Source organism: Egretta garzetta, unplaced genomic scaffold, assembly GCF_000687185.1.
Source record: "Egretta garzetta isolate BGI_Z169 unplaced genomic scaffold, ASM68718v1 scaffold511, whole genome shotgun sequence".
In the NCBI taxonomy this organism is placed as follows: Eukaryota; Metazoa; Chordata; class Aves; order Pelecaniformes; family Ardeidae; genus Egretta; species Egretta garzetta.
The window spans coordinates 1,612,825-1,635,145 of record NW_009258554.1 but is presented as its reverse complement, the minus strand read 5'-3'; the positions used below and the strand labels follow the sequence as shown (position 1 = coordinate 1,635,145).

Below are 22,321 nucleotides of genomic sequence, written 5' to 3'. Positions count from 1 at the left end.
TGGCTTCTGGCATTCTGCTTTCAAAGTGCTCTGGCTGTTGTGCCTCCCAAGGCAACCAGTGTCCAACGGGTATGTCCTGACTGGCTATTGAAGTGGCCACCGCAGAGTGATGTATAAGATAAATAGATAAATAACGCTCTTGGATGAGGGCGCTCAGATTAACAGGCTGTCATTAGGTAATTTTCTACAAATTTAATTAATCTTTAGCATCTTGAGTTAAATTTTACCCTGAATCCTTTTTGCAGTGTTATAAGTGTAAAATATAGTTACTTTTCTGAGTAGAAAGTGTGGGTTATGGTTTTCTGGGGTAATTACCTGTTTCTGATTGCTGTGATGGAATGAATGGTGTTTAAATCTGTCTGGTCTAATTCCTTATACAAGTAAAGGTACAGACCTATTGCTATTAATAATTGTGAACATGTTAATTTAAGCGAGAGAGACATAATCACTGTGTGTACTACTGAATTCTTGCAGTCTGTCTACCGTTCGTTGCTGCTGCTTGAGCTCTGCTTGCTTGCTACTACCCAAGCAGCTATACCAGTACCTAGTGTCCTAGTTTGGGTGAAAACTAGCCCAGATGATTTGAAATGAGCTTCATACCTACAAAAAGACAGTAATTGTAGTGTCTGTGATGATACCATTTACAAATAAAGTACTTAACAGCCCAGTGTTTGCAACTTTGTAAAAATGAAAATAGTATTTTATAAAAACACCACTGTGCTTTTGTGAATTTACTGTTTTATGGAGCTCACTTTCTATCATCTTTCACAGTTGTGTTTAACTTATGTTAGGATGCAGAAGTATTAGTGCTCACGAGATGAGAATTCAATGTCCAGCAGTGTAGAAGTATATGTAATTGATCCTGTGGGAGTTTGGGCGCATATAAAAGCAGTTGTCATAGCTGTTTGGTAACTTTGAAGCATGCTTTTCTTCCAGCCAACTCTTACAACTCTTTTTTTTTTTTTTTTTAACTTCAGTTTAGTTATACAAACTGTTTGTCTTTCAGAGCCAACACATAATCAGCCAAACCAACCAAGAGGAAGCAGAATATTTGAGAAGGCTCCCAGCATCTCATGAATGAACTAACGGAACTCGATAATGCTGGTTCTCCAGAGCCAGGTCTACGGCTCAGAAAAGGACACATGTCTGACACTGCAACAACACAGGCAGCCTTCGAAGAAGACAGCTCTGAGCAGAGGCTTCTTTTAGCGGACCCACCTCCGTCTTCTGACCAGGAAAATGTAAGTTACATGAGTATCTGTTAGGTTTGCTAGGAAAAACGAGTTTTGATGCAAGTGCTTGAAATAAGTTCTAGAAATGTGAACCATGAGCCGACAATCTCTTTATGCCTGCTAAATAATTGTAATAAACCCAGGAAGATGCCAGAAATATTCAGTTGAATGTATTGGAACTTGGGTGACAAGACAGGGCATAAGGGTAAGTTTACCAGCTTTATATTTTTTATTCCCTCCTCAAAGAAGTGGGACTTCTACGGGTTTCTTCTCTGCCGAGACACTGCTCATATCCAAAGACTTTTGTTCGGTAACTTCCAATTAATTGACTATGGCTGAATGTAATCTGAACTTTGGCTAATTGCGATCGTTTTAGAGATTAGGACAGAAAAATCCATTTGCAAGCATTCTTATTAGAGGAATGGCCACACTGGATTAGACCAAACATCCACAGTAATATCTTATCTTGGGCAGAAGCCAGTAACAGACTCATAAGGAAGAGTATGAGGATGGTGAAGCATGTTGTGTTACTTCCTTAGGACGCTCTCCCAGCCTTCGGTAATTGGTGGCTCACAGTTCCTGAACCGGTAGCACTGTTTTTGAATTTTTGGTGCATGAGCCTTTGTAAATTTTAGCAGCGACAACATCCTGCGGAAAGGCATTCCACAGCTTAATTAGGTGTTGAATGTGGGTAATGTCTCCAAGCACTGGACAAAAGTACCTTCTGGTCAGAGAATTTCAGAACTTAATTAATGCTTCTCACAGGGTATATACAGATGGATATCAGCACAGTTAAGTGGAAGAGGCATTCGGCTTAGGCTCACTATTAAATTTATCACAGCTTAATGAGTTTACTGTATCGGCTCAGTTACAGCAACTGTGTGGTTTTAGCGATCAGCAAAAACACGCTGATGCTACTTAACGGAACCTTCAGTGCAGAGGAGTTGGGCTGTTGCTGTAATTGCATTTGCCACAGATTCTGGGTGTGTGCATGGACAACTACCATAGTTCAGCTGACACGAGAACCTGTGTGAGGTTCTCTTAACTTGATTAGTTTGAGCCCTTACTGAATTTAGTTTCAAGTGTCCTTGTAATGAGAAATCAGGACAGGTATTCGTGGCTAATAAGCCAAACCAACTCTAAGTTGTACACTGCTAAAACTTCTATAGGACATTCTCAGTATCGTGATAACAGGAAACACTCAGAGCCTTTTTCTTTGCATTACCTGGAAGGTTGTAAAGTGTGTGTATAAGATACAAAGTGTTAGCCAATAGCTGAATTTGCTAAGGTTAGAAAAAATAAAAGTTGAGTTCTACTAGCAGATATTTTGAACGTACATGTGTTTATCTGACTGTGTTTGGGATCATCTTTTTTGAAGGCTGTTTCATTCTTGTTTCTGACTTTTGTGGTTGAATAACATGAATTACTGGTTGCCTGCAGATGGAATAGCCCAAAGTAAAAGCCCATAACTGATTATGGCCTATAATTCTTTCTGTACATTTGCTTAGCTAAATAGAAATTATTTGGATGAGTCAAAGTGTTTAACTTTAGAATTTTGGAAATAAAATCGTTAAAGTACTCTCATTCTCTCTTCTGCTTTTTCAGGTATTCTTAGCATGTGTTAGGTGTTTGTGTGTGTGTGTTTGCTTTCATCCTTATGATAAAAGTATGTATTTCTTTTGCTTTGGTTCACTACAAATATATTTAACTTTTTGTATTTGATGTCTTCTCTCTTTCCCTGTCTTCAAAATTGCCGCCACAGAAATTTGGTTTTGCCATTTGGGCTTTGCTGTTCTGTCTTTAACTGCATCATTTTCTCTGCCTAATACGGCCTCCTGCTTTTTTTGACTTTTTTTCAGCCTAAACTTTTATTCCTGTCCACTGTGATTTCTTGTTTTTAATACTGCGATATCTTTACTTTTTTTTTCCTTCTTAAAAGGTTGAATAATTGATGCTTCAGATGGAACATCCAAAAACACTCTGCTGTCAAAAGTACCAATATTAGCTTGCCAAATAGCCTTTATTATGTGACATACTGCAGTGTTCTAAACAATCTGGAAAAAACATTAGGCTATATATCTTCCTCTGCCTTGTATAAGCCTCAGCAAAGCTGTTACTCGAATGCCAGTAAGGATTCACTTTTTTGCTCTGCTGTACAGCCTGGCTGTGTGCAACTGCCTCAGTAGAGATGACTTATTAGTTCAAAAGCATGGTTTTACTTTGGTTTTGAAGAGGCTCTTGTTTAGCTAACAGTAATATAGGGTTATTGTTCTTCTGTAGATGGCAATAGTGCTTGGGCACACAAGCTAAACATAGCATTATAAAAGGACTCCAGTGATGACTGCTGCGTTAGTATTGTAGTGGCTAAATGCAGCCACGTTGAAGCTGATGGTAACAATCAAGGTATTCCTATGTTGGAGAAGGAAAGCAGCTGAGGGCTATATAGTGTCTTGATGGTAGAACAACCTTGGTCATTTAATATGCTTTTAAATGCTTCTACTTATGTCAAGCTAATTGTATTGACTTCCTTGAATATCATAATACAGATGTATTCTAATAGATGCAATACTTCCCCAAAATTTACTGGGCCTAAGACATGAGGCATTAGTGTAAAAAGGTGTGTATTTTTATCCTGTGATAATATTACATTGTTTACTTTTCCTTTGCCTCCTCTTACCCTGTTTATATCATTGCAGCTCTGTTATATAAAATCTGCCCCAAAGTCTCCTATACAAGATTCCTTTCCCTCTGCCTACTTGTATATCACTTTCTGTTCTACTCATAGGAGGAAGCAGTCTGTGCTCTTTAGAGGTAGTAGCTGCTTTTGATGAATTATTTTAGTAGTCTTTTCTAAGGAGGTGTGTGGAAGCCTACCATTGTATTGTTCAGAATTATTTTCCATCTTCCCGCCCCCCCCCCGAGCTTGCATTGTATGCCATCTATTTCTAATTTTGATGGGTCAAAATATTGGTCCTCTTTAGAAATAAAGCATCTTCATGGAAAGGTGGAGGTGGTATTAAGAAATAAAATTTAGCCCTAAAAGTTTTTGCTGAGGCCTTTGTCCCTGGCACCAGTAACCTACCTGGGTGGTTGCATAGCTGTGAACTAAAAATTATGTGAAAGGGCCTACTTAATATAAATTGTAGCACTCACTGAATGCATGTAGCAAAGGCTTAATAGCTGTATTGAGCATGCTTATCCAAAATAATAATAAACCAGCTGCATCTGTCTGCCAGTGCTGTTAATGTGCCAGTTTTATAATGATGCTTATAAGAAGATATGGAATGTATAAGATCAATATCCTTTTACACTTGAACCTCTTAGTCTGTATTTTATCCCATAACTCTGTGTTCTCTATTAGAGGTCATAGATTATCCCGTCTTCCAAGTATCTGTTCCAAAGAATAAATACACATCTTGCTATCTTGTTTAAACATGCAGTTAGTTTAGTGGCGGGTGAGTGCTGTACCTTCTGTGACTTTGAGAAATAGTGACCATGTACCTGAATGTTAGGGATTTGGTGGTGAGAAAGGAAGGGATCAGCCAAGCTGCATAATTCTTCTTTCTTCCAGCTGTTTTAAACTTTTTTTTCCTTTCTCTAGTTTACATGTGCTGTGTATGTGCTGATAAGGCATTTTTCAGCAGGTGCTTCCGTCCTGTAGTACGCTGGATTGCCTAGCCTTTGGGATGTAATTCTTTACCCTGTCCTAGTCTTTCTGTGCCTCAGCTGCCTTTGTAATTCCAGCATTGATAGCTCCTAAGGAAATCTCTTACTGTGGCTTTGTTAAGATGACACAATCAAATGTATGTGACTTCTTACAACCTGATGAATGGGCTTTTTCTGCAGCCCTAAAAACCTGTGCTTGACTCTTTCTTTCTATACTTTAACCTGCTAGTGACAGGAGGTAAACAAAAGAACCATTTTCTTTGCCTTTATTCAAATCATCAGGTTTTTCTGTTCCTGAATGATGATTCCTTTCATGCAGTTGAGCTGTGTTGTGCAGTTGTCCTGTGTGGCACCGAAATGCACTCATGAAGTGGAGACCTGTTGCTCTGAAGTGTTTGATAACATATAGTAAGGGTTTGGGAGGAGGTACACGTAACACTCCAGTCATCTGAGTGGACAGAAGAAATTTAGACAAATACTCATCTGAATTGGTTCTCAGGGAGCATGGGTTTTGACTTCAAGTGGAACTTACTTGACCTCTGACAAATTTCATGATACCTGCATGTAACTACAAGAGTCTTTCTAGAGCATAAATACGAAAGTGACTTGAATGAGGGAAACAGAAGGATGTAACAGATTTTCAGGTACAAGAGAAACGTTTTCGAATAATTGGAAGGTGACAACTGACTCAAGACTTTTAACTTGAATCATAGAACTTAACTCAAAGCCTTTTCTGTTACGGAAGTTTGTATGTATTGCCTACAAAAATAGTTTTGGTATTTTCAGAAAGGTGCATGTGAATTCACAGAATTGTCAACTTGTCTTTATGGTGCATGCTGTCTGAATGAAAAGTGAAGTCTCAAAGGCCAAAGGTAGACATTTGAGTCTTAAGAATAGTCTTTCTGGAGCTGTTATTCATAAATTCTCATCCCCTTAAATTTTTTTCCTTTATAGATTTACTTGCAAGTTTCTTGCTCATTTTGAAATAATTTAGCTTTATTTTCAGTCTAGCATTTTACTATTGGTACTTGGAGTTATGATTAAAAATGTGTAATCTGCTTCTCTATTTTCCTTCTTCCTGCATTGCATTATGGGTTTTGTTGGTAGAGGTAGTCTTCTGAGTGTGTATGGGAGAGGCCTGACATAACAGAATTTGAGGTTCCACCAAAACATGTTTTCTTTTGTTTTAAAGCAGATTATGTTCAAAATCTGCTGTTCTGCAGACTACTTTATCACCTCTTCCTTTCCTCCATTTTTGCAGCTCTTTTAGGGAAAGAATGTTATTTCTTTGAAAGCATGTGAATTGGCATTTTACTTCAGGTCGAAAGATATTAACATCTGAATTTCTTATTCACTTGCTGTTCTAAGCACTGGAAATAATGCATGTTTTACTGACTGCTAGTCATTGAAGTAAGTTCTTGAATCCACGATTGTTTTTTCGCCTTTTTTTTTTTTTTTTTTTTAATGCAGCAAAGCATTTTTGGATACACAGAGGAGAGTATCTCCAAATACTGCCACTTAAACAGTACAAAGACATGTGGTATGTCTATGGAGATGGTTTCTTGGCTCCATGGGCTCAAGTTGGTCAGATGCTGATGCATCCTTCCCTGACAGTTGCTGTGCCTGGTTTATTAACAGACTTTTAGAGCTTGAATGTCTGCAGAAAAGACAGAAACTGGTGCCTAGACAACAATGAGTAGGCAGTATTCTGCCCAGAAGGCTGGTAACGTGTGGGATATGGCTATGTCTGTCTGTCTGCCCTGTCTTCCAGAAAACACTCATGTGAATTAACAAGAAAGTTGTAATAGGTCATGGCTTGTTGAGTTGCAGCTGGGTTCTACTGTCTCTTATTAGTCTGGAAAGCCTCAGCTCTTTGAGAGGGGAAGTGTTGGTACCCTGAGTTTGCTGCCTGCCAGCTGGTTTCATAACCATTGCTCGCTGTGCTCTGTGTTGAAACTAGGGGAGACAGGGAGTGGCTTTCTTTATAATTCAGTGGTGCAAGTGTTTCCCTGGGCAAGGGTTAGGTTCCACAGTTTTTGCCTTTGTTCTCTTAGAGATCGTGTCTGTCTGATTTGGGCAGCAATGGTGGACGTGATGGCCTTTTGCAGTGACAGAGAAAAATAATGTTGCACTGGTGGATTAATTTGCATCTTCCTCTAACTGTTTTTGATTGCTTGACTCTGCTCTTATGTTAAGTTCAGCAGTACATTTTCAGTCTCTTTGTTTATTTTTTTTTAACAGGACATTTTTTTCAGTAAGCCCGTATGCTTGTTTTCTTTTTCTGCCGTCAGGATTAACAATGACGGGGGAGCAGAAAATGGCATATGGGAGTCTTCTGTAATAGAAGCAATTTCTACAGGCTTTTCCCCAAAGTGCACTGATGAGCACATGTGGGCATTGAGGTCTTTGCTCCTTGTCAAGTACTGGGCATTGACAGAAAATCGGTAGTTGCTACTGCTTAGAGATTCAACAAACCCTTTTTATCTGAAGATATTTAACGAGGGAGCTAGTTCTAATAAGGGTGTATTAGCAAGGTTGCTGAAGCCAAAATGTGACTTTGTCCTAGGACTATTTGCTAAACGAGTGTTAAATGTTAGTGCTTGTTTTTAATGAGTGCCAGCAAGCAGTCACCCGTGACCGGTTGTATAAAACTGTTTCCAAGTGCTATATTAAATGGAGTGCAGCTTTTATAAGAAGGTGACCTACAGAGGAAAAATACTAAGCTCCAGGAACCTTCAAGTACTTAACATTTTGACCAATAGGCTGAAGGGGTCTTTGGCACAGCACTAATGAGAGACTTTTTTTGGTCCCATGACAGCAAAAACAGCTTTGCGCACCCTGGCTTAGAGGGTGAATGTAGTTAGCCTTTTGGAAACTGTGGTGTGTCTATATTTACAAGTCTGTCAGATTAAGAGAGAATGTAAACTCTAAATGACAAAGCTGTTATTTTAAAATAATAACTTGGTATGTCTAGAAGTTAGGGGAAGTCAGGGAAAGTTTTAATGTGCTGTGCTTTTCCAGTTAATTACTTACAATCCAAAGAACATAAGCTGATGAAATTCTGAAAAATGTGCCATGGGCTTGTAGGAGAAGTGGCGCGGCACGGCACCACCTATCACTGCTTCCCTCTTGTGAAAGACCAGTTGATAAAAGGTCAGTTGACAGAATGGGCACAGAGGAGTTGCTGAAAAAAAAAAAGATGTTACAGGACTGCAATTAGAAAAACAGCATTTTTATATTATAGCCATGAAAGTATCTTGGCCTTTATGCTGGATGCTCTCGAGTTACTGAATCTGGCATGCTGCCCCAAGAAACATTAAATGACTTGAATGTCATGTTAAACACTATTAATCATTCATCTGATGAGATCAAGATAAACAAGAGCAAGAACTCCAAGTTCATGTCTAGACTTTGTGACTTCAGATTAATATAGGGGATAACAGTAGTATTGTAATGCATCAGCATATGGTTTTGAACTTGCATTTTAAGAGGAGAATCGTAAATACCTACTGACTTGTATAATATCCCACAACTTTGTGTTAGTCAAGAGATTTGCTTTTTCTGAACTGTCTTGCCTGTGTTACAATGATTTGTTTGTACTGAGACAGAATTCTGTCAGGACACAGATCAAGAAGAGAGTGGGGGAGCATCTATCAGCAGCTGGAGGAAGCAACGAGAACATTACACATCACGCTCTGGAAATTCCTGTGACGGTAGCTTTAGGGAACCAGTGGTGTCTTGATGGTGAATTGGCATCACAAACAGCTGAGCTTTGAGACATGGGACTTCATTAACTCTAGAGCTTAATACTACATAGGTATGTGCATGGTCAGTTAGACCCTCAAGTTCTGCCCTTTCTGGGGTTTAGGAGACTTGTATTGCAGTTACTAGTGTTAGTGGTTAACACGTGTGCTTCTGGTTCTGCACCAAATACCAGTGAAAACCATCAAATTTCTGAAAGTGCAGTCCTGAAATCTGCTGGAATTTTTGAGAACACAGCAGCCTATTAAAGTGGTCATTAGTTTAACTTTCCTTAATCCATGCCTAACTAGGTTCTTAGGCTCCTTTCTAACTGCTAAACACTACAAAAAAGGGGACTGGAGATCATTTGGCATCCAACTGATATGTGTCAAAAAGAAACTTGGCCTTGAACATGATCCACAGAAAGTATTCTGCAGTGGATCTCGTTAAAATGGGAGCTGATGTTCCCTTCCTTTCTGTTGCACTAGCTTGAGCTCCTTAAATCCCTTGGTTATCTGAACTGACTTTATTACCTAATAGGAAGCTCACCTAGCAAAAATGTGAGTATATTTCTGCCAGATTAGCATTGGATCAGCTAATCAACCCAAGGATCAGAGGGGTGCCAGAAGCAGTGTGAAGGAAGATGGGGATGAGGGAGAAGAGGGCCACTTTTGACAGAGTAAGCTGCTTAGGTGGCTTCATTCAAGTCTGACTTCAGTTTGCAGACTTTAATGAACACGAATTGATGATGTTTTCTAGCAAAATTGCAGTCTGAAATGATGAACAAGAGCTTGCTTGTCACCGGTGCAAGTAGTGGTTGTGCAAACTCTCAAACTTTCTAGAAATCTTTAAACTGACATCAAGAAACTACAGACCTCAAGAAACTACACTTTTTTACCACATGAAGTCCAGATAACACAACTTTCTCAGAAGTGGGAGAAGGGTTTCTGGAATCCTTTTCTATTCTTGTGATTTGACTTCTGACAGGCTTTTCCATAGTAGGGGCATTAATAAACAGTGTGTCTGTTAACAGATTTGAAAGCGACAGTATAAAAACTGTTAATCTATGTGAGAAGGATAAGCTGTTGTAGTAGACAAGAGAAGTATATTGCATTTACTAGAGTGGGTTTTACTGTAGTTTTGTCTGTAACAGGGTCTTTGGCTATGTAATCTGATTTTTTTGGACTGTATTCAGGCAACAAATTCTTGTACTAAATGTAAACTATTTTTTTTTAAACTTTTGTGCCATTGCTATAAAAGAGGGAGATTTTAATGTTCAAATAAACTTATTTAATGATGGGCAGTGTGCACCTGGGCTCTTAGGTTTCTTGCTCTTGTTTGCTCTGGTGCTCTAAGTCTTGGTTTTGGCATTAAACCTTTTCTATCCCTACCAAAGCACACTCTGAAATTCTGGTTTAGAAGAATGATTTCTACCTCTTTCTTTTACCTTCTTGTCTATCAGTGTTATCACAAAAGAATCTGGAAAACTTCCCAAAATAAAGTGAATATGGATAAACCAGTAAAACTATTTTCTTCCGGCCATTGTCACTTGTCCTTCAGGTTTAGTTTATTCTCTGGTACTGTTACTCAACTCAGGATGCATTTATATTTCTGTTGTATAATTTCCATCTCATTAGGTATCTGTACTATATTTGTTGGTAGCTTTAACGCTCTATGAATTTGCAAAGGGTGTAGGAATAAAATGGGAAGGATTGTTTGGCATTTCTGTAGAATTAAGTGGCCAGACACTCTAGAGTATAAGTATACAGAAGCCATGATCTCTGATTTGTATGTAAGACTGATTCTACGCATTGCTGCATACGTGCAGCAGAAGAATGACAGCTGATGATTGCAACAAGTTTGCTTGTTACAAGTGAATGAGAATTTTTATTTCAAGATACTCTTAAAATGATCTAAAGACTTCACAGAATTTAGTCAAAATTAGAGAGCTTTTAAAAGAAATTGAGAAAATTAGATGACGTAAGAGAATATCTGAAAGATTAGACAAGTGAGAGTCCTTTTGGCCAATGATCTAGAAAGTACAAAGGCAAAAATTTATTCTGGAAGCCCTTGGTTCAGGATATACCATGCTGCATTAAAAGTGGGAATATCAGAGTTTTGTTCTGGGTTCTCATTTCTTGCATGGTCTTAGACAAGTGAGATTATTTACCCAATGTGTTCCTAATTTTAAAATGTGATTCTGTGGGCAGGACTTAGAAATAGTGGAAAACAGGTCCTAAAGCATATGCTTGCTTATGTTATGTTCTAGAGGTATTACTGAATTTCTGATACAATCAGCCAAAGAAGAGAGAATATAGGAATCTCAGGGTACGAAGGAACTTGTCACAGTGAAAATTTTACAACAATATACCTTCTGAACAGAAAAGTGGCTTTTTTTTCCCTTCAGCCATTGTCTGAAGAATCAAAGGTTGATAGACTCCTTCAGATTTCCAAATGAAAACTGGCATTGGTGTTGTACTCCATGTATAGACTTCCAGCTTCCAAGAAGTGCAGTTTACTGTTCTTTCTAATGGGACATTGCGGGAAGGAGTCAAGAGAGGACGGACGTCGCAGAACGGATCTCATTTTGCCTTCTTAGCAAGAAAAGGGCTAAGAAGCTGAGCTTTAGGGTTTTTTTTTTCCTTGAATGCTAATTTTGCAGCTTAATGGCAGGAAGGAGATAGTAAAATCAGTTCCATTTTCTGGCAGTAATCTGGACTGTATATATGATATGAATTCTTTTTATCACTAAAAGAAGCTCAGTAATGATTTGTTTGTAGGCACAGTGCCAAAATGCAAAGATTTTGGACTAGTTCATAAATAGCTGTGCTCTTCGAGCTTTACCGTCTGTTCAAATTTAAACCTTCCCAGCATTCTAGAAATGGGGAGTATGTGGAGAGGGGGAAATGGACATTTTTTGGCTTTGAGTCACTGGGCAGACTGCAATGAATACAGGCTTTGATTCTGTAAGGGACCTTTTTTCCTTCAGTCCACCCAGTTTTGTAAATTGAAGTTTACTAACTTGGTCACCCCATTCCAGCTGGTCATGGGGTGGTGCTGGGGGAGAGAATTCTAGAGTAGCTAAAAGGCATAGCAAGTGCTTCTTGTCTCAAGTGCGTTGGAACTTAAACACCAGCCTTGCTTTTCTGCAAGGTATGTTCTTGGAAACTGAAGATTTCTTTGATTTGTAAGATTGTGCAGACTACCATGAACATCTTATCCAGACCCCCATGGCAGGGGGCTTGGACCAGATGATCTTTAAAAGTCCCTTCCAGCCCAAACTAGTCTATGTTTCTATGACCTTGAGTTAATTATTTATAATACTGAAAACTGAGAATCCTAACCAGAGAGATCCATTAGTAGAAAAAGCTTGTAAAATCGACAGTGTGGGAAATAATTTCAGTGAATGTTGTTGAGTCAGAATGAAACCAAATTTGTGTTTTATTAATACGCTTTCTGGTCCAACAGGACATGTGCCTATTTTAGAAGGGTATTAAACCTACTTACATCTCGGTGTTGCCTGATGCCTTTCTCAATAGAATTAATGGGATAATCTAGGCAATGAGAGCTTATTTAACATTGTCTCATACCGCTGGAGGATGTGCCTAGAGCTGATCAATATTTATGTCAATCATCTGCTATAAAATGTGAAATCATTGCCCAGACTCGCTCAGCGGGGGCGTTGGCTGGAATGATAAATGAAGGCAAGTAGACAGTACAAGGGGCATGGATTACGTACAAAGATTCGTTTAGTCAATCAAGTTGTTCTAGTGTGGACAAACGTGAGGTCATATAGAAAATGTGAAGGATGTATATTATGTATTACATAGCAGACATCTGCATTTCTGGATAAGCAAAATTGGGTCAAGAACTATGTGGGGGGGGACTGCTTCAAAAAATGAAACTTCAGTGCGTACTGCAAGCCTCAGGTACAAAAGCAAGTATTGGCGTGTCATTTTTCTCTCTCTCTTAAAACCCCCAAATATTGAAGAATCTAGATAGCTCAGAGTAGGTTGGAAGAAATCTTTTATTTATTAAAAAATGAAAGTCTTAAGCAGCTTGTTCAGCTGACTTGTTGACAGAAATAGTTAATAAGGCCTTACTCTGAGGAGAGAGCTGTAACGGGGGGACAAATGCACAGCCAGATCTGATCTCTGACTCAAGCTTCAGGACACTAACCTGAACGTTACTGATAATAATTCATAGATAAGGTATATGAGGTTATATACTAGATTCTCAGTCACTCTGGATGGCATTATAGATAAGTAATCTCAATTTTAAAGTAGTTAACCTTGATATAGGAGTAGGAGGGAGAAAAAAATGTTGTGGCTTGTCATATGGATGAGGCCAGTCTCTGTAGGGATTGTGGGGCTTTCTTGGCTTGGTCACAAGGCGTGTGGCAGCTTTCTGTGTCAAGCCTGAAGGCTACAAAAGGCTCATTCTCTCTTTTCTAGCTTTCTTGAACTTGTTTACCTTGGAAGCTGAAGCATTGAATGGAGTCTCTGATGGGCCATGGGCATTGTAGTAAGCAAACAGGAATGTAGAACTTCTGTGGCCCCCCTGCTTTTTTCCTAAATGGAAAGCTAGTGTGTATCATAATATGTAGATGATGTGATAAGTCAACATAGGGTAGAAGAGTACCAAACCTCATTCCTATGAAGTTATTAGTGATGTCTACCAGCTTGAATATCCAGGCTAAGTGGGGGTTTTTTGTTTGTTTTGTTTTCATAATTGTCTTGGTACACCTTAGGGATATGATGTTTCTCTTTATTTGAGTTTTGCTTAAAATTCTGATGTCTGTTACTGCTTTTCTTTGATAAATGGCTTTTGTCTAACTGGAAGAAGCTTCATACTGGTTTCTGAAATACCTTGAAAATCAAACAAATGAGGAAGTGCCCATTACTGGATTATGAGCTGAACAGAAGTGTCAGTTAAACAGACTAGATCTTCAGATTTGAACTAAAAATTGAGGTGAAGCATTTAAAACAAGGTAAATGCATTCCTCTCCTTGGCTTGCCTTTTATTATCCTAAAATGCCAGATATGCAGTAGAGGCATTAAGGCAGGTATAGTGACATTGAAACATAAAATAGGAAGTAATCCTTCCCCGGAGGTGGGCAGGCTGCAAGCCTCAGACTCCATATTTGGGCTTTAATGAAGCATAACTTACAAAAGAATCCTGCTTTCTTCCAAACCTGGTGAAAACATGTGCAAAATGGATTAGACATGCAAGTTGCTGTCAGATACCTAAGAATGTAATAATTTTTTTGCTGGTTCTTTTGAATTCCTTCCTCAGTGCTGTACAAGGAAAGATGACTTCTTTATTTGCCAAGACTTCAAATCATAGTTTTGTATGGAAAACAATGTCCCCTTTCTCTGTTCATCTTTCTACAAAGCATTTTCTCTATATTTTTTTTCCCCCAGTGTTCTGAGGATTGTGAACACAATGATGAGTCGCCTCAAGAAGATGAAGGGTTTATGGGTATGTCACCTCTTCTACAAGCCCACCATGCTATGGAGAGAATGGAAGAATTTGTGTGTAAGGTAAGGGCATATGGAAACTGCTGAAGTAGTTTAGTTTTTTATGGAGCTCCAGTGGGCAACAGACTGTACCTGCAGCAACTGTGATACTAATGTGAGGGAGAACAGGTACTTGCCATCCCTGAGTGGGCTTCTCTTATTAGTAACACTACAGCTTCTCAGGATCTCAGTCTGTCATAAATGAATAAATTGTAAAGCATGGAACAATGGGGATAACAACAAAATGAGATTCTAAAGCTGATCATGCAACTGAGGAGTCTTGCTTGAGAAACACCTGTGAGTGCAAAGGAGAATAAAAGCCTTCTGGCTCGAGGCACTTTCATTTACAAGGTCATTTTTTTTTTCCAGGTTTCTTCAGACTTGCAAATATTTTGCTTTTCCAGCACCATCTGCATCCATTGTAGAATAAGCTTTGTTCCGTTACTTGAAAAGAAAATAAGGCTGTGTTACAACTATATCTAAGTAAATCCATTAGATTTTGTAATTGCTGACCTTGGCTCAAATTTTGCTACTTTTTAGAGTCATGGGGCTGCATCAGTCCCTGGCCCTCCTTTCTTGGTGAAAGGAGTGATGTCCCTTTATTCACTTGTTCCTGCTGGTTTTATGAACTATTCTTTGATGTTTTTAGAGAGAGGCCCTAACTACTTGGTCTTCTTTTGTGTGGAGGTTGTTTTGTTGGGTGATGGGTTTTTTTGGTTCTTTTACTACACCTTTTCCCCTTTTTAGATGTTCTATAGGGTGGATTGTGTAAAATGAATTCCCTCCTGCTGTTCCTGCTTCAATTCAAATTTTTGGTTCATGAAGTAAACCAGTTATTTTCTTGTTTAATGTATTTAAGAACCCGGTCTTTAACTGGGTGGTTATTCTGGTAAGTTTTGTTTTGCTTCCATGAAGGAGTGTGGAGGACTGAATTAAAAACTCTGGGCTCTTGTTGAAACAAATAAGAATGTAGCTTTTTAAACTTAGTGTTTCAGGATTCTTCAGGCTCGTTCCTGTATTACTAACCAGACGACAAATCCAAGGAACACTGCAGAAACAACCCCGGTACATAAAGCAATTCCCTGATACCCCTCTGCTTGGCAGTGCTGCTTCTGAAGCCAAACTGAAGACTACATGTATCTTGTGTTACTGAAGCAGTGCTAAGAACACCTGTGCACTTTTTTTTCATTTGGAACCAGCTGCAAGAATACATGGGTGCACATACACTTTCTCTCCCTTGAAAGAAGAAATCTGATGGAATTGAGAGTCATGGATCTGTTGCCTTAACTTATCTGTCACTGTTTGGTTTTTACAAGCTAGTATTATTACTGCAATGGGAACAGAGGGGGGAAAAAAAAACCTCAGCTTCTCAGAATTCACTCTTGCTTATGTAGTGTAAAACCACCTACCTTTAGCAGCTAAAAACCTCCATCTTATGCCAGAGCTAAAAATCCTCTCAACCCAGGCAACAGGTACAGCCTTTAATAATACCACTCCAGCCTATCTCTTAAGGGACTAGATTTGCAAAATCACAACTCTTAAGCTCAACCTTGGAATACAAGGTTCTTCTTATTTTTTTCTCAGTGACAGTTGCCTTAACTTATCTGTCACTGTTTGGTTTGGGAGTGTGGGAGCATTTTTTTTCTTCCAACCTGGATAAGGGATTGGACACTTCTCACAAGACTCTTGCCACTTCATCCTTTCTGACCCATATTAGTACTGATGGGTAGCTTTTTTGCTAGACTGCCCCAAATGCTAGCAGATACATAGATTGGCTTGTGGTTGGAAGTACAGACTTTTACTTACTTATTTCTTGGAGAGAGCTAGGTGTAGGCTTCTTCAATTAAGGGGAAAGAATGATCTGTAAAAATAACAGAACATGGAAATGAATTAAATGCTTTCCCTTCATTAGCAGTAAAAAAGCGAATAGCTTTCCCGTTTAATGAAATGCTGCATAATGATACTGTTTTGAATAGGGAACAGTGACTTAAGCATAGTATTTCAAGTGTAAAGCCTTTACCCCAGAGATGTCCCATCAACACTTTTCTGTTTACTGTACTCATAGATTAACACTTTTACTAATACAGGTTTTCTGACTTTTGCCATACATCAGTGGAACTCAATTTGCTGCATTTAACTAAAATCTTTTAACTTCTAGGTATGGGAGGGCAGATGGAGAGTCATTCCCCATGATGTTCTGCCTGACTGGCTGAAGGACAATGACTACCTGTTGCATGGACACAGACCGCCTATGCCTTCCTTCCGGGCTTGTTTCAAGAGTATCTTCAGAATACATACAGAGACTGGTAACATCTGGACACATCTTCTAGGTATTTTCAGTTTGCTCTAATGCTAATTGGTTTCATTGCTCTTTTTCTTTGAGAGCAAGATAAAGGGGTGTGGGGTGGTCAGCGTTATCATGCCATTAGTAACCCGTTAAATTAACAGGGTAGTACCCCTCTCCTAGTTTTATCCCACCAGGATTGGATGGGACTTTCTTAATTTGCATTCAATGCAAAGGAATGGATTAAAAATTTCCTGATTGTTAATAAATTACCAGTAGATATTCTTTATTCCCAAGTGTGTAGGTGTTAATTAAGATCATATTTCGTGCCACAGGAACACAGTTAAGTTGCACCTTGTATGAGGGTTTTCAACTTGCAAGGAGCCTTGAAGGGAAAGGGTTTCTTTGAACTATCCCCTTCTCTTTTTACATTTGCAACAGATTTATTCGTTGTTCTAGAATGTCCAACAAGTTGTCAGGCATCCTGCAAAACGATTAAAAATACAGAGTCCATGCAAGTCTTCATTGAATCAGTCTGAGACAGAAATAGGGTTGGAATGCATAACTGAAGTAGGGCAGCACTTTATTCTGCATGTGTGCTGCTGGTTGTCATGCACCTCCTATGTTTAGTGCTCCTGTACATTAAAGTCGTGCTTTTAGAAAGAAAAGCTTTCAGTATGCATGAACTTGACACCTTTCTGCCTTACTGTTTTTCAGGATGTGTGTTCTTCCTTTGCCTGGGAATCTTCTACATGTTTCGGCCAAACATGTCCTTTGTAGCACCTGTGCAGGAGAAAGTGGTTGTTGGATTGTTCTTCTTGGGAGCCATACTCTGCCTTTCTTTCTCATGGCTCTTCCACACAGTTTATTGCCACTCAGAAGGTGTTTCCCGGCTCTTCTCCAAGTAAGTGCCTAGAGGACAGGGTAGGCCAAATAGGAAACAGGTGGGAAAACAGGGTTGGGATTTATGCTTGGAGCCCCAGCATAGCAGTTGCTCATTGCATGACTGCGTGAACAGAGTTGAGCAGAGATTCGACGCGGCTCCTTCTAGTTATGGTTTGTTTCAGCATTTTGTGCTGCTGTTTTAGTCTTTAAACTCCTTCATCTTCTGCTGTTTGGCAGGCGTGTGTATGCATCCTGCTGCTGTAAGTAATATACCTAAAGCTTAGTTGCAGGACTTTGAATTTTAAATGCAACTGTCACTTCTTGTCATTTCAACTATTCTGACTAACTTTGAATCTTAAACTTCTGTGAGACAACTTCACAATACGTGTCAAGATGTTTTGGTCTTTTGGTTTTACTACGCATTCTTTTTTGGCTGGCTGATAAATTTCTCATGTTTCCTAAGATTACTCAACCTAGGATTGTGTAATCTGCAAGACCACCTCTAAAGCAGCCCAGCAGCTAAAGTCCCCTACTGAAAAATTAACTCCATCATTTCTTGTAAGAGCATTTTGTTAGGGTGCGGTAAAAAGCAATGGCTGTAGGAATTCCTTTTCTTCACTGCTGTATAGAAAAACAGCGTGGTTGAAAAATTGTGACATTATTCCCCAGTGGTCACTTAAGCTGATGCCCAGCTAACTCATGCTTGTCAGATGCTAAAGTGTTTGTGTTGGCTGTGCTCTCACAACATACTGTGTGCCCTTTTTTATGTTCAGAGGGCTCTTGTGCTGCTTTTTTCCTCATCTGAAGCTTAAATCCGAGTTGCCTTCAGAAGGCTTTGGTCTAAAGGCTGCTGTATGTGTTGCTGATGACTGTCCCAAAATGGCCTTACTAGCTGACTATCACGGTAATCCATTACTGTAGGAGGGCATTGGTACAAGAGCTGCCATCGGGAAGTAAGTTGCAATAGTGCGAGCAACTTCATTCTGCAGTACGAAGTAGACAGGTGGTCTGTTGAAGAAGAGACTGTTGGTATGAAGACTTCCAAAGGTTTGCATTTCTTACCAAATCGATTTTTGTTTCCTTCCAGGCTGGATTATTCTGGCATTGCACTTCTCATAATGGGCAGCTTTGTACCATGGCTGTACTACTCCTTCTATTGCAACCCTCAGCCTTGCTTCATCTACCTGATTGTGATTTGTGTCCTGGGCATCGCAGCCATAATTGTCTCACAGTGGGACATGTTTGCAACCCCTGAATACCGGGGTGTAAGGGCAGGTAAGACCTGAAGTTAATTGTTTTGCTTCTTGACTGCCTTTCCTCCTTCCTACTTGCTGCTTGGAAAAACCGTTTTGGGAAGTGTTAAGAGAGCTTAATTTTATAGAGAGCTAATATTCTTGGATTGGGAGCTTGATGGGTTTTCTTTCAGCATTGATTATAGCCAACTGGATGCACAGATAAGGGCTGGTGCAAGTCCTGGAAGTGCATTCCTGAAATGGACAGTAACACATGCAGTAGGAAAGGTAGTGCAAAGTGTTTCTAGCTATATCTAGCAACTTTGCTCTCTCAAAAATTGACTGACTGTTTGGTGTGTGTATGTGTATATTCCTTCTGCTGTTTGTCTTTTGGTTTTGTAATACTAGGCTTAGACACTAGCACATCATTGAATGATTTAATTAATCTGAATGATTTTCCTAGATAAAATACATATTTAAGACAAAGGGCGTATTTTTTTCTCTTCACATGATCAAAAGAACAAAACCAGATTTGGTTTCACATTCTGAGGTAGGAAGAGAAGGCTTTAGGGGACGGCTATGGAATCTGAACACAACTGGGTTAAATAGTAACATTTCTTGTTACTTAACCTGCATGTGCTGTCTCCAGTAAATCTAAATTTCCTGGATAAGCTGTGGGTGTAGCTTCAGAAAGTTCATTCTTCCAAATTTAAAAACTGTGGATGGGACGTGATTATTCCCCCCATGCACACTGTTTTTACAAGATTTCTGTACTTGCTGCTAAAATCTGAATTAATAAACAGTGTTCTTGTATATGGCAGATCAGATGAGCCTCACATGCTACTTTTTTGTTTCCTAGGACTACTTGTATGGTATATGATAAATAATCTCTTTGTCGTGTCTCCTTGTTGTCTTGCTCTCGAAATTACGGTGAAGTGAGACATAGTTCATGTAGTCTCAGTGCCCTCTACAGTCCAAGACGTGTAACTGGCTTAAGTTACATTGAAGCTGGCAGATGCAGTCACTAAATGAAATATTTCAGTATCTGCTGGAATGTATAACTAAGTAGCTTCTGGTATATGAAGGAAGTCTGTGCATTCTTTAACTTCCTCTCCAGTAAAGCTTTTCTGGGGACCTCCAGCTTCAAGAGCTGTCACCTTTCTGCTGCTCTGGCAAATACTGAGGTTTTTTTCCTCAATAGCTTTTGTGTTTTCATTGTCTCCCTTTACCACCACTGTGTTCAAATCTGACTCTCCCACGTTTTCTTTACCTCCCAGGAGTATTTCTAGGTCTGGGTCTTAGTGGGGTTATTCCCACCCTGCACTTTGTCATCTCTGAGGGGCTCCTGAAGGCAGCCACAATGGGGCAGATAGGCTGGCTGGCACTCATGGCATGCCTGTACATCACTGGTGCTGCACTATATGCTGCCCGCATCCCGGAGAGATTCTTCCCTGGCAAGTGTGACATCTGGGTGAGTCTACAGAATGACTGGCTGAGGAGACCAACGTGAAAGCTGGTTCCCCTTGAGGCTGGAGGATGTTGTGTCTATGTTTTCTTATTGCAAGTATCAAACTGCTGCACCAGAAGTGTAGGGTTTTAAGGGGCCAAACCACCGTGGGCTCTCTGAGCCTGGCTTACCTGGTGCCTCTCTTGCTGAGTTATCACAAGCTGGCTGGTCCGAGGTAACTGCTGGTGTGCAAATTCACCCCAGCACATCTAGTAGATAACTTTAATAGGTGGGTAAGCAATGTTGCAAACCTTTTTGTGTGAATGTTGAGGATCCTGCAAACACACATCTTACCTTGCTTCTGTGCAGAATAGTGCATGGTTATTTCTCTGATGTTCAGTGTGTTCTCCGGGATCTTTACCATGTCTGGCTCGTCATCATGTGCAGGCAGTGAAAACGCTGGATAGAGATGGTAGACTTGGAGGGATCTCTGGCCCAGATGGAAGGGATTTATGTGAGGGAAAGGATCATGAAGACTGTAGAGGGCAAATATGTGGGGAAGATGTAAAGAAAGAAATTGGATAGAGCAAGAGTAGAGATGAGAGGGAGGTGGACCTTTGGAAGGCCACTGTACTTCCACTGGGATAGTTTAAGGCCCCTAAAAAGATCAGAAGTGAGAATGAGGCCTGGGTTGTTTGAGTGGCTTTTGCACAGCACAGGTTGCCAAATTTGTTTAAATGGCCAAACAAAGCCTTGTTATGGCAATGAGCTAGGCTCCAAAAGCACTGGTGTACCACCAACTCTTTTCCAAGCTTCCCATGGAGCCTGCAAATACACATTTGTAGAAATTTCCCAAGAGTGTTATCCATATTGGTATGGCTTCCCTCAAACAAGGGCATGCTTTGTCATGTAGCTCCCTCATGGTTTTCATTCTGCTGTACTATAATCAATAGCATCCTGGGCATTCATTCACAACATCTGGTTGTTTCTAGGTTTTAATATAATACCATTTTTTTTTTTTACTGATCTGTTTCTCTTTGGCAGAGAAATAAAATAACAACGTTCTGAAAATCCACCTGGTAAAACTTATGCCTGTGACCAGAGCAGAGTTTGAACATACTAGCTGTATGAGATAGCCCTTGTTATTAATAAACCACCAGTGTGTGTTGAGGAGGAACTCATTTTACAAGTGTCCCACTTAAGCCTTTTGCCCAAAGCTCTGAAATTATCCTTGTCCCTTCACAAAGATGGGCTATAGCATTTATGTAGCATATTTGTTGTTTGGCCAGCTGGTTAAGATGACTGAAGGAAAGGGTAGAGTGTGTGTGTGGGGGGAATTTGGTTATTTTGCTAATGATAGGAGAGGGATGGGCTTTCAGCGCACAACTTGGAGAACTTTGCAGCTTGTGGTTTGAGGTACTGCTACGTGTTACTGTGTACTTCAGCTGAATGTGTGGCTTTTTTGGAGACAGAGTAGCACTACAACCCAAAGTACCCCGGCTGAATAGAAGTGTTTTCTTTTCCGCAGTTCCACTCCCATCAGCTCTTTCACGTCTTTGTAGTGGCTGGCGCTTTCGTGCACTTCCATGGGGTTTCGAACCTCCAGGAGTTCCGTTTCACAGTTGGTGGAGGCTGCGCAGAGGAAGATGGGATGCAGTAAAACCATCCTTCAGCCCAAGATCGTAACCAAAACAGTACCGCAAGTGCGGTTGAAGCATACAGGCTAGTGAAATGAATACCTAAGAAGAATCCAAGTTTCAGCTGATGGGGCATGGAGCTTCATGGGGATTCTGACTAACCAAGGCAAATTCTATACCTCAAGCAATGGAATGAAACAATTTGAAGACCAGGAAATTCTGAAACCCTAATTTATTCTTGGGATCTACAGATTGAGCTACAGAGGACCCTTCCAAATCGGCTTCTGTTCAATGCCATATTTATTTGTAGAAGTGGGGAGGGATAGCTTAGCAGTTTCCTTTTTTTTTAAAAAGAAAAAAAAATCAAGGTTAAATTTATATCCTCTTGGAGGGTTTGGGAGTTGATTTTAGATGCTCTTTTGGGAGAAAAACAAATTGTAAATAAGATTTCTAACTTTCTGTTTAAATAAAATTTATATAAATGTTTTAAACAATGGGTGGGGGGAAAAGGGTTTTTGTAAAGAATGCAACATGCAAGTACCACACACTGTTTCAATTTTGCACAAAATAAATGATTGCGGGAGGACCAGGTAAAATTCCCAGGAGTGAAGCATGTTGGCTCTGCAGGTTTTCCTGGTGGCCGGCGTGCCTGCCCTGGGCAATGTGGGGTCCTGGCCA

General features: G+C 39.8%; 1 protein-coding gene across 2 annotated transcripts; it reads left to right on the top strand.

Annotated features, from left to right (window-relative positions):
* Positions 1 to 1,006: 1,006 nt before the first annotated feature.
* Positions 1,007 to 22,006, top strand: ADIPOR2 (adiponectin receptor 2). Of its 2 annotated transcripts, XM_035903367.1 has the most exons (8): positions 1,007 to 1,241; positions 14,063 to 14,182; positions 15,146 to 15,223; positions 16,317 to 16,488; positions 17,160 to 17,346; positions 18,415 to 18,602; positions 19,837 to 20,030; positions 21,535 to 22,006. In XM_035903367.1, the coding sequence occupies exons 1-8, from the start codon at positions 1,074 to 1,076 to the stop codon at positions 21,664 to 21,666; spliced, it is 1,239 nt and encodes a 412-aa protein (XP_035759260.1). In that variant the 5' UTR covers positions 1,007 to 1,073; the 3' UTR covers positions 21,667 to 22,006. The 2 variants fall into 2 exon arrangements, with proteins under 2 accessions (XP_035759260.1, XP_009646215.1); XM_009647920.2 differs by lacking the exon at positions 15,146 to 15,223.
* The last annotated feature ends 315 nt before the right edge of the window (positions 22,007 to 22,321 follow it).

Bases quoted from the DNA above. Each gene is read 5' to 3' on its own strand.
- ADIPOR2 (XM_035903367.1), top strand. From the start codon at position 1,074: ATGAATGAACTAACGGAACTCGATAATGCTGGTTCTCCAGAGCCAGGT. The intron at 16,489-17,159 runs GTATTTTCAGTT...ACTGTTTTTCAG, and splicing joins CATCTGGACACATCTTCTAG to GATGTGTGTTCTTCCTTTGC. The intron at 20,031-21,534 runs GTGAGTCTACAG...TCTTTTCCGCAG, and splicing joins CTGGCAAGTGTGACATCTGG to TTCCACTCCCATCAGCTCTT.